This window comes from Ailuropoda melanoleuca, chromosome 2, assembly GCF_002007445.2.
Source record: "Ailuropoda melanoleuca isolate Jingjing chromosome 2, ASM200744v2, whole genome shotgun sequence".
NCBI lineage: Eukaryota > Metazoa > Chordata > Mammalia > Carnivora > Ursidae > Ailuropoda > Ailuropoda melanoleuca.
In genome coordinates, this window is record NC_048219.1 from 158,014,018 (window position 1) to 158,026,202 (window position 12,185).

A 12,185-nucleotide genomic window follows, 5' to 3' on the forward strand; every position below is an offset into this window, starting at 1 on the left:
GATGTGAGAGAGAAGAGAGGGAGGGAGGGAGTGACTGGCGGCGGGGGGGGGGGGGGGGGGGTAAATCTCTTGAAACCTAAGCTCCTTTAGAATCCGTGTGACCTGGTCTTGAAAGCCAGACCAGTGCACCTCATAGCACTTTTGTCAGGAATCAGTGTTTCCCCTGCAGTCACTATTTGATTTATTGCTTTCTCGCTTGTTCTTTCTCATAAAGTTATTTCTCGCTCGTTTTAGCTAGACTTTTTTCTTTAACGATGGGAAGGATTCTGTTTTAGTGTTTCCCCCAAGGACTGGTGCTTTTTTAGATGGATCCACAAAACCATCCCGTTTAATATTTCTTAAAATATTCGCAGTTCTAAGTGCAAGGATGCAAAAGTCCCTACACCTGCACTTTCTTCCCACCCCAGACCCCCTCAGCCCCCAGCTTCCTTAGCGGCCTGGAATGGTTCCCTGCGCCCCTCTGGGTGGAGGTCGGTCGTCTCAGAGGTTTGGGGCAGTAGGAATCGAGGGGCTGACGAGACGCACTAAGGTAGGCTGGTCTGTGCTGGAAACACGTTTCCTCTGCGGAGCTAAAGGGGGTCGGCGGTTTCCTCTGCGGAGCTAAAGGGGGTCGGCGGCTGGGGTTCTGGACTTACCGGAGCAGTTCCAGCCGGTGGGCGTTTGGCAGTCACTTAAGGAGGTAGGGAAAGCCGCGAGCTTCACCGGGCGGGCTACGATGAGTAGCATCACCGGCAGCAGCAGCAGCCAGCAAAAGCCCTCGCAAAGTGTCCAGCTGCTGCACTGCCGCGGGGACTCCCACAGCACCATGACTAGTTCGCGCAACTCTGCAGTAGCAAACGGCTTCCGAAGAACACACGATCGCGGGGGCCGGGCAGCGGGCTACTGAGCATCCCGCGGACGGCGGCAGCACAGGCGGCGGCGGTGGCAGTGGCACCCGACAGGGAAGCAGCAGCCAAACCCGCGCATGATCTCCAGAGTTTCAGAAACATCCAGTGACCCGGCCCAGCCCCGGGAGCGAGAGGGTCGTCCGCTGACAAGCTGAGCCGCAGACTCGGGGGGCTGCTGCCATAAGGAGGGGGCTCTGGGAAGCCAGGGAATCACGAGGAGAGCGGAGTCCAGAGGGCAGAGGAGAGGAGTCCAAGGAGGCTGGGTGGAAGGAGAGTCAAAGCGCCCCACAGCCCAGCAGCCGCCTCTCGCGCTCTGCCGCCCGCATCCCTCTGGCGTTTGGGAAGCAGCAGGTCCTTAGCCCGCCCGAGATCACGTGGGAAAAGGCAATCGGGCGCTGATTGGCGGAGCGGGATGCAGGTCCCCGGAGGGAGGGGTCGGCAAGGAGGTGCAAGGAGGAGGCGACGGCGGATGCCACAGATGGGCTAGCTCGCCAGGCGCTGGCCCGAGTGGGGCTACGCGGGGATGGCTTAGGGGAGAAGCGAGGGCTTCAGAGTGGGAGACTCCCACACCTTTATATACCACCTGCCCTTTCACTTTCCGCCCCAGGACGCCCCCTACTGAGCTCTGGGTCGGGTCTAGGGCCCCCGATCTAGCTCCCCTCTTCAGTGCGTGACCCCGGGCCTCGAGTACCCGCCTCGGCTGGGTGGCGTCTCTCTGAGCTGGAGCTGGTGAGGGCGGAGGTGGAAGAGAAGCGGTAGCAGCAGGGCTGAGAGGGGAGAGCGGGCCCAGAGAGGGTGTCCTGCCGGAGCCCTTGCCGGACACGCCGCCTGTAACCGGATTCAAGCTGGGAATACCGCGGCGAGAGCCCAGGGACCTTTCTTGAGGGAGGTGCAGAGACTAGGAGAGGGTGAGACGCGGTGGTGTGAGAACAGCTCTCTCTGGCCGGCCTGGAAGCAGCAGCAGTTCCCACAGGAGCCTGCGACCCTGAGGCTGCTCGCCAAGCTGACTCAGCCAGCCTTCCAGGCTCTCTCCTCTTCCTTCTCGCTCTCTCTCCTCCCTTTTCTGGCCCCCTGCAGCTCCGACCCTGCCTGAGGAGCCGAAGGTTTGGAGCCTTCTCATCACACGTTCCTCTCCAGCCGGGAGCCTATCAGGGTGGCTGCCTGGGAGGTGCGGGAAAATGTGTTTCGGAGGTCAGATTTTGTCCGGACAAGTGGTTAGAGAGAGGCAGGGAGGGCTCCTCGGCACTGGCAACGGGTGGGTGGCAGGCGCAGCCTCCAGGAAACGGCTTCCAAGAAGAACGGCTCACTTTGGCGGCGCGGGTGGCAGCCCTGGGAGCTTTAGCGGATCCCTCTGCCGGATCGCCAGTGACCTGGGGAGGCGAGAAGGTCTAACTCCACAGGAGTGTTTCGCTCAGCGCCCTTCTTTCTTTCGCTCCTGCCGGCGCTGAGCAAAGGCGTAGCGGGACCCGCCTTCCGCCTGCTGCATTCTTCACGCAGTTAGACACTCTTTAGCCTAATGGTATTTTAGTCGCTAGTAACTGGTCCAAGAGCTTCCCGGGACACGGATGGAGAGGAGCATCTTTCTGTAGTGACCCGGGTCGTTATTGCGGTCACAGTGTTTTGGATGACCTACAAGGAAGAATTTTCTGTGTGATTACTCAGTGATTCAATATTTTTTTTCCTCTCTTTTCCCTCAGTACCCTTCTTCTAAATCTCTTTTTCCCTCCTTCTTCCCTCTTTCTCCCTTCTGCTTCCTTCCCCCTTCCCTCCTACCTCCCTTCCTTCCTTTTATCCTCCCTTCCTTCTTTCCTTCCTTCCTTCCTTCCTTCCTTCCTCCCTCTTTCTTCCTAACTCCCTGCCTCTCTCTCTTTCTCTTTTCCTCCTCTCTTTCCTTCTTTCTTCCCTTCCTTCCTTCTTTTCTTTTCCTTTTTCTTTTCTTTCTTTATTGCAAGAGCTCTCATCTCTGTTTCTTTCTTTTTAAGTCTCGTCTTTCCTTCTCTTCTTCTGGTCCCCCGAATTTAGAAGAGCGTGTTTGATAGACTCTCACAGGCAATTAGCGTCCATCCCCAATCACTTAAAAGAGGCACCAGTAGACTTTGACAGCAGGGACTATCTATCTTTCGCAGGCACCACCAGAAAAACAAATTGTGCCCGAGCTATCCTTTTAAGTACTTTAACCTCCAACCTCCTCCCACTTCCTTGCTTTTTAACTTCTCCTTTGAGAGATGTGATCGTGCAGCACCTCAGAGCCTCAAAGAAATCTCATCTTTTTTTCCTGTGTGAAACCCATCCCTTTATCTTACATCTCCGCCTCCGCCCCAAGATTACCCCCAACCCCCGCCCACTTCCAAAGATTTCTGAACCTCAGTGTCTCTCACTCCGGCAATTAAGCAGCAGATCCCAGCATTCTAGTCGGTGGCATCTCGCTCCTCACCGACAAAGACTCCATTAAAACAGATCAATTAGACCAGACGTTGGAGGCATCAGAAAATCGGCTTCTAGACAGCGCAGCTAAATTCTTTAAGGAAACGGAATGCTTGTTAGATAGAGCTGCCAGCCGATATTGCAAAAACAAGGAATCAGAGATGTCTTTCGCTGCACCCTTTCAGTAGAAGCAGCAACATAAATATTCGCTTAATGTAGGTCTAGATTTAACAACTCCCAGTTCAGAGTGAGAACATGTCATTTTCCATAGCAAGGCTGGTGTGGTAACTAATCAGGCTTATGAAAATAAGTCATGCTTGAAACTAAAGGCAAAGTCCTTAAAAGTGTTTATGCAGTAATTATGATAATGAGACAGGACCTGCTAGGATTTCCGCACTTGGCTATATAAGTAGAATTTCACAGAACCTCTTAGCAGAGTCGAACTGTTATTGAATTCTCTGCTAAGTAAATTTTTGGCATGCTTTCTAATAATATGTACTCTTCCTAAGACATTTTGCCCAAAGTAACTTAAAACTCCAAAGGAGTTAATTACTGGTTGTGACTGGTTAACAAATGCAGTTACTTCCACAGAGGTTCTTTAAATTATTAAACAGTTTCAAGCAAAGCCTTTCCAATAGGAATGCTGTGATTTTGTTCAGCTTGCTTTGTACTTAGTGTTACAGTGCCACCGAGAAACAAATTCTGAAACTGGCAAGCACCACCAAGTGGCAGAAGAACATCACTCACTGAACAGAGCTAGTATCATTGAACACGTAAATAAAAATATATACATTATTTAGCCTCATTATTAGTACCACAGAAATAGACAGGAATTTCATTTTATGGCAATGAAGATTAGATTAGTGATTGGATGAGTGCTTCAACTTTTCCCCCAACAGGGTCAAATCAGTTTACTTATTAGGACTGAATTTAAAACTAGGTCTACAAATCGCACTTTGCATTGTGCGTTATATGAATACTAGTTATACAATCCAATTGTATCATGCATTTGCAAAATATCTTATTTTAAAAGAGCACAGAATATTTTCTTTCGATATTCTTGAGCTAAAACAGTTTATTTGTGGCATACGCACTCTAGAATTGACTCAGAGGGTGTAGAGTCAAGTTGTCATATTTTTAAGGAGAAACAGCACAGAAATTCTTTCCATAGAACTTTTTAAAAACATTTTTTCCCCTCTACATGGAAAAGGCATTGTTAAGAACTGAGATTTCTCAGAGCTTTAATGGGGGTGCAGTTGGGAGAAGGGAGAAAAAGTTGTTCTAGAACAAGAATAATTTAAGATAAACAAATGAACCCGAGAAAATAAGACACTGCCAATCAGAACTCTATCTCCTTTCTGATCTCTACTACTTTCTGATATTTTAATAATGGTAAGCTATATCATGTGCTTCTTAAGTGTCAGACATTGTGTCATGCAAGGGGAAACACATTTTAATCCTCACAAAACCCCTATGAGACAAGGAATTCCTTATCTCCATTTTATAGAAAAGACATATAACTTCTAAAACATCAAGGGACTTGCCCAATGTAACAAATCTAGTCGGTGGCACAGTTGGGACTCAGCACAGTTTTGTCTGATGTGAGAGCCCAAAACCTAAATCACCATTTTCTGCTGTATGACTACCTCTTAGCCTCTGAAAAAGGAAATGAACTGGGACATATTCATTCTGTCCATGCAGCCTTTTATCCTCTCTATGGAGTATCAGTAAGACCCAAACACTAAATTCCAATCATGAACAATGAGATCCAGTGGTTTCCACACTTTCAGTTTTTGTGAATTAATTCATATGAATTACTTAAGAAGCTTTTTCAAAGATAGACAAATTCCAGGTCTCACTAGGACAGATGCTAACTCAGAAAGTTTGGGGTTGACTATGGAATCTCTATTTTATTTTTTTATTTTATTTTTTTTAAAGATTTTATTTGTTCATTTGACAGAGAGAGAGACAGCCAGTGAGAGAGGGAACACAAGAAGGGGGAGTGGGAGAGGAAGAAGCAGGCTCCCAGCAGAGGAGCCTGATGTGGGACTCGATCCCAGAACACGGGGATCACGCCCTGAGCAGAAGGCAGATGCTTAATGACTGAGCCACCCAGGCGCCCCTGGAATCTGTATTTTAATATTCATCCTTGTTGAAGAACTAAGGTACTACCTCTACCTATATGACAAATGAAAGAATATCTGGATTCTTGCCCAGTTGTCACAGAACTTTTGGCAGAAGTTTCTAAGACACGATAAAGGTTTATACTTAAAAAAAAAAAAAAAGTGGGCGGGATGCTTGGCTGGCTCAGTCAGTAGAGCATGTGACTCTCAATCTCCAGGTCATGAGTTCATGTGTTTGAGCACCATGTTGGCTGTACAGGTTACTTAAAAAAAAAAAAAAAAAAGATAAGGCTTATACTTAGTGTGTAAATGGGCTGTTATACACATCTATCTCTATAACTACCATTAAGTATTGAATTTCCCTATGCATATGTTTACTAAATATGTAGTAAGCTTCTATTATGTCTGACTTACTAGCTTTGTGACCATGGACAGTTTCCTCATTTGTAAAATAGAGGTAATAATAATATCAAACTCCAAGGGCTCTTTTAAAGATTAAGGGAGAGATATGATTTAATGACAATGGCCTTGGAGTGAATCCCTATATAAATGAATGAGTGAATACATAATTATGTGTGAATGCAGTCAGCTATATATTTATATAAAAATTATATAATATTATTTATGTGAATAATTATATGTATTATATATGTATTATATATATTATATATGATATATATATCAAAAATAATTGAGGATACACAAGTTATAAGTGTGTGACATTAAAGTGCACAATATGTTGATTATTAATAATGAAATATGGTATCGCTTTCATATCTAACCCAAAACCTTAATATTTTATCTCATAATTTCAAGCCTACCTAAGATATATAGACACAAATCATTATTTCATCAGTTTTCATTTATAATTTATTAATATAAGAAGGATATATTATCAGTAACAAATATATTGGTACATCAAGTGTTTAATTTGTAGATCAAATGCTATTGATAATGTTTCTAAGAAGTCATCTTCATTTCAGGTTGATTTTTTTTTAACTGAGAGTAAATTTGCTATTTTTCCACTCTTCGCTGTAATTATTTAATGATGCGTGAATAACGAGCCATGATTTAAAGAAATCATTTTATAATGTAAGTTCCTATGCCTAATTTATTCCTGTTCCTTTAATTATTTCTGATAATTTATGTGTAGATTTATAATTTCAGTGCTAGAGAAATAGTTTATTTCCTATTAAGGCAGTGGGTTCCAGTCATGACTGTACATTGTAATCATCTGGGGGATTAAAAAATATTGATGTGGAGTCTTTACTCCAAGGCTTTGAATCTCTGGAGGTGAGTTAGAGGCACTGGGTTTTTCCAAGTTTCATGATGCCTGCAATGCACAGCTTTGGTTGATAGCCACTGCCATAGGGAAAGTAAATGAGTGGGTATTCCCCCTTATCCAAGTATCCAAGTTTCAGCATTGTTTTTCACTTAAACCTTTAAAATAAACATCTCACAAGAGATGTTGTGTGATTAAGATATTTAACCAAACAATAAGCAACAGTTAATGTTTGCCACTAGCTTGCCAATAGTTTGGGGGAAAAAACGTTATTATTTTTAAAAAGCTAGATATAAAAAGAAGTAGGCATCTCAATACAATTTGGTGTCAGTTTATTTGCAAATTCAGACAGTGTTCAATTGCTATTTAATTTAATCATAGCCTTATCTTAGAGCCTAAGACTCTTCAAATAATTATGAAACTTTATTTTTTTCAGTTAGAACCAGAAATTTAAACAGTTTGGAATGAAATTGCTTTTCAAGTCACTCTTTGTTTTAATTTAGTGGGGTTTTTGGTTTTTGTTTGTTTTTTTATTTGGGTTTTATTTTTGTTTTGTTTTGTTTGTTTTTTGCCCAACTTACTTGTCAGTGGCAGTCTAGGTCTCTTAGGAACTAACATTCTCAACTATTTTGATCCTTCTTCTACTCAAGTGTTTCTCCCTCCTCTCCTTCACTCGCCCAAAAAGAAGAAAAAGAAAAATTGAAGTGGAAAGTCTTCTGTCATAAAATAAATTTGGAAACACTTCATATAAACTCTACTTAGTTCACAATTCACATTTGCATATTAAAGGCGCTGAGGAGCCCTGCAGTAAAATCAAACCAAAACAGCATCAAATAAAACTAAACACCTATTTAACTTTATTGAACTCAGGTTTTCCAATATTATTTGATCATGGAATCCCTTTTAGCAAGAGAACACTGCAATAAACTATGGCAATGGATTTTCATTTATTACACCATTAGTAACAATAGTTTAAAAGAATGAGGCTTTAAAAATAATCGTGTCCGCATGCTAGATAATGCTAGTCATTTCCTCTGACTTCTGTTTCACAGAAACAGCAGCAAAGCCCGCTACAGTAGGGTAAATATTCTACAACTCTTATCTTCTGATACAACTTTGTCTGTCATTATAAACATTTACAATGTTTTATCCTACAGAGCAGTGATTGTAACACAGGATCAGATACAGATTGTATCTAATAACACTACTTTCTGAAAAGCTATATTTTACATTGTTGAGCATGCTAAAAGTGTTCAAATAGAAAATTTCGCAAGATTTTAAAGAGAGTTTGACTTCTTTACACTTCTATACTTACCTCTTTGCTTTGCAGCATAAATCTGGACACTTAGCCACTCACTGACTATTAGAGCTTCTGATATAATGGCAAGGCAAGGCTATCTGGCAGGGCCAAAGTGCATGCATGAGTTGGAATCCTTGCCCTGACACTTACAAGCTGGGTATTCATGGGCAAGTTATTTTGTTTCTCTGAGTCTCAGTTTTCTCCTGTCCAGGGTTATTTTTATTACTTGAGTAACAAGAAAGCTTGTTGTAAGAAAATGGAGAATCAGGTGTAGGGCTCTAGGGGAGGTAGAAGGCAAGTTATAGGAAGGACTAAAGTCTATAAATAGAAAGCCATCCAGAGAGTTAAGGCAGACATTCATTTCATCTTTCTGGGGCAGCAGCATTTTTTTTTTTTAAACTCTTCTTTAGCGGAGCACCTGGGTGGCACAGCGGTTAAGCGTCTGCCTTCGGCTCAGGGCGTGATCCCGGCGTTATGGGATCGAGCCCCACATCAGGCTCCTCTGCTATGAGCCTGCTTCTTCCTCTCCCACTCCGCCTGTTTGTGTTCCCTCTCTCGCTGGCTGTCTCTCTCTCTCTGTCGAATAAATAAATATAATATTAAAAAAACCCCAACTTTTCTTTAGCTACTTCCATTATTCTTTTTCCCTATAGTTTTCTCTGCAATCCGAACATTCCCATCTCAGAGATGTTTATAAACTTCATTCACATGTGTTACATGTCTGCTGAACATTTTCTGTTATTGTGATATTGTATATAATTTAAATTTTAGTACATCTGATAATGGAGAAGAGATGCTTCCAAGTCAAATTATTTAAATTATTTAATAACTATAAAACTAGTTTATTTATAGTTTATATAAGTTCTCCCATTTACTTACTTACTTTCTTTTTTTTTAGTTGTTGTCAATAAGGAATTTACTTATTTTAAAAAAATCCAAATGCTGGCATGTCCAGAAACATTTAACAGGTTTATTTATAATTGTTATAAAGTTGAACTGCTGAGACTTTTTCACTGGAACATTTTGACTTGCATTTTTGACTTGCATTAATGCTTTATGTCCCCACATTTATATTAAAAATTCACACACAAATGAAAATGTAAAAACTGTCAAGACCTGATTTCTGTCCCCTATTTTTCCACTTGTAATCATATATTTAGGTATTTTTTGATTCCCATGGGGGGAAAAAATCTGACGTTCAGAACTACCAATAACAGGAAGAAAAGAAATTTTGTTTAAAGAATGAAATGTATTTCATCATAGTGGTTTCTTACGCACATTCTCCACCTACGTGGCATGCTAGCTAGATGTCTTTGGCATAATTGTTACAAATTTGACACGGATAGCACACAGGTTGGTGTGTTCAAATAAAGCCCTCCAGATAGGCCTCACTTGCCTCCCGCAAAGCACCAACAACTGCACTCCGGAAGCGCAGATCTGTTTGAAGTCCCGAGCAAACTCTCGCATCAGACTCTGGAAAAGAAGTTAGCGAATCAGAAGTCCGGTCAACTTTTGATAAGGTCTAATTTCACGGAGATGTCACAGTACCTAGCTTGTAACGATGCGGTTTCTCCACTCTTCCAGTAGAGGGCGCAGTCTTGCGAGCGGGTTTTGTAGCTGGTTGCTTCCTGGGTGCTTTACCACAGGTGGATTTGCAGACAGTTTTGACTTTGTAGGAGTCATGGTATAGAGATCTCCTTACTTAACCCCCTTCTTCTTAAGCTGGAGCCTGGTGAGCTAGAGGCGGCGCTGGCGTTAGAGAGCGATCTTCCCTATTTACTTTTTATAAATTCTGACTTTTATATATAAGATTTACTTTCCATGCGCAATAAGTAGTCAAATAATATTGAATTTCAAAGATCTTTAACTTCAGCTCAGGGACATCATACTTTGTCTATGTATATTCTAAGGATGTAGCAAAATGCTTTTTACATAGTTGGCAATCAACAGATGATACTAAATTAAGTTAAAATGTTAAAGCTAAGCATATTAATCAACACACTCCAGAAAAAGTGAACCTACCGACACTTTTACCAAGAAAGATAGTGAAATCCCTTTGGAATAACCTGGAAGTTCTTAGTAAACCTTCTTTTAAAAGGCAGGGCTTATTTTGTTGTAAACAGCCGGCACTAAGAAGGTGACCTTTAGAGCACAACAGGGAGTGCCTCAGCCATGGACAGTGGTGTTGAACTTCTCACTTCTACCCAGGTGTTCCCTACTAAGTCACTCTTAGTCTCAGGGCCTCCTGTGGGCAGCAATTTTTTTTTTAAGATTTTATTTATTTGACAGAGAGAGAGACAGCCAGCGAGAGAGGGAACACAAGCAGGGGGAGTGGGAAAGGGAGAAGCAGGCTCCCAGCAGAGGAGCCTGATGTGGGGCTCAATCCCAGGACTCTGGGATCACGCCCTGAGCTGAAGGCAGATGCTTAACAACTGAGCCACCCAGGTACCCCTGTGGGCAGCAATTTATTCTGGTCCCCAGCCACTCAGTTCATCAGACCATGAAACAAATAACAATTACTTGATGTGAAATTTGAGGTTTTCAAGTGATACGAATAAAGAGAGAAGAAGGTAGGCATCAGGTGGTATTTGGGGACCTCTCTCTTACACACATACCATATATATATATATATATATATACATATATATATGTATATATATATATACACGCATACACACATGCATATGCATTCATGTATATAATATATACATGCATGTGTATATACGTTTGTGTGCATGCATAGACCTCTACACATGATAATTCAAATCATAAACAGATTATACAGAGTTATCCTGGCATTGTAACTTCTAGGTCTTTTCATTATATAAAGGTACCTGCTGCCACTAGTCTTTTAGAATCCTTCTAGATTTGTCCAGGAATATTTTCTCTATCACTCACAGATAAAATGTGTAGAGACATATTTAAAAATGTGCTGAGCACATTGATCTGCCACGGATAGAGAGATAGATAGACAGACAGACATAGAGATATATATCAGAGAGAGGAATCAAAAGGATACACACAGATATAAATACAGATAAATATGTATTCTTTTGATTTCCAAATGGTTTCTCAACCAGATACGCTGTTCTATTTCTTGCTTTATTCATTTAATAAACATGAGATCTAATTCATGTGGCTTGGTAGAATTTCACGTTGGATGTCTCATAATTTATTCAGGGCCTTGTTTATGGACATTTAACTTATTTTACTTTCAAACAAAAATTAAGGCAGCAGTGTTATATGATACACTGTCTTTTCAATAAGGGTATCTACCTCTTTCCCCCAATAAAGAGACTAAAGGATACACTGACAGCACAGCTATGTTTTTAGAGGGAAATGCTGAGGTAGCTAACAAAACAAAGCCTCACATTTTGATTCTTAACTACTTTCAGTGAGGAATGTATTTAACCTGAGTATAATATTGGAAATATTAGAAATATCTTTCAAATTTAATTCTGATATTTTTGCACACAAATGTTACAGTTAAAACAATTTTTTACCAGCTGATTTTCTTCCATTTGCTGTCATAGTACATAATGACACTGCTGAAATCTAATGTAATACCAGTTGCCATATTATAAAATTCAATGTAATGTGAGTTGGTCTTGAACTCTTTCCAAGGAAGTTTAATTATATCATACAAAGATAGTTGCATCTGGGAGACATACAAAGGACAGTGTTTAACATGATACACCAGTGTAGACAGAGTGAATTAGCTCTTTCCTCTCATAAAGCTAAGTCTTTCTTTGTCTGAGTTACAGAATCTTTAAAAATGGCACCTTTCCCCTTGTGTGGAAAATTGTCCAGGGATTAGCAATGACACAAGCCGCTTAGGGTAATGGCTAGGACTCTGAATTTGAGTTGGAATCTGATTTCAAATTCTGGCTCTGACCCTTGAAGCCATGTGAAGCCTCATCTCGCTGATTCTCTTTATATCCTTTTTATGTATGTAACTTGACAGTTACAATATGAGGATTAAATGAGATCTGTAATCTGCAAAGCTCTCTGTAATAGGACAGGTATTATACCTGAAGTGTATATAAAACAGAGGCAGTTTATGTGATTTGGTCTTTGCTGCTGAAGTCTGAGTCAGAAACCATGACAATGACTGGTGACATCTTAGTCCCAGCACTCTGCTTTTACTCCTAATTGCAGAGCAGGGTACA

General features: G+C 41.7%; 1 protein-coding gene across 1 annotated transcript in view; it reads right to left on the reverse strand.

The window, feature by feature from the left end:
• The window catches only part of TMEFF2 (transmembrane protein with EGF like and two follistatin like domains 2), a 223,050-nt gene extending 221,778 nt beyond the window's left edge, over positions 1-1,272 (reverse strand). Inside the window, exon 1 of the mRNA XM_002917998.4 lies at positions 636-1,272. Coding sequence (XP_002918044.1) covers positions 636-807 — 172 coding nt within the window. The 5' untranslated portion in view covers positions 808-1,272. The remainder of the gene's footprint in view (positions 1-635) is intronic.
• Between the last annotated feature and the right edge of the window lie 10,913 nt (positions 1,273-12,185).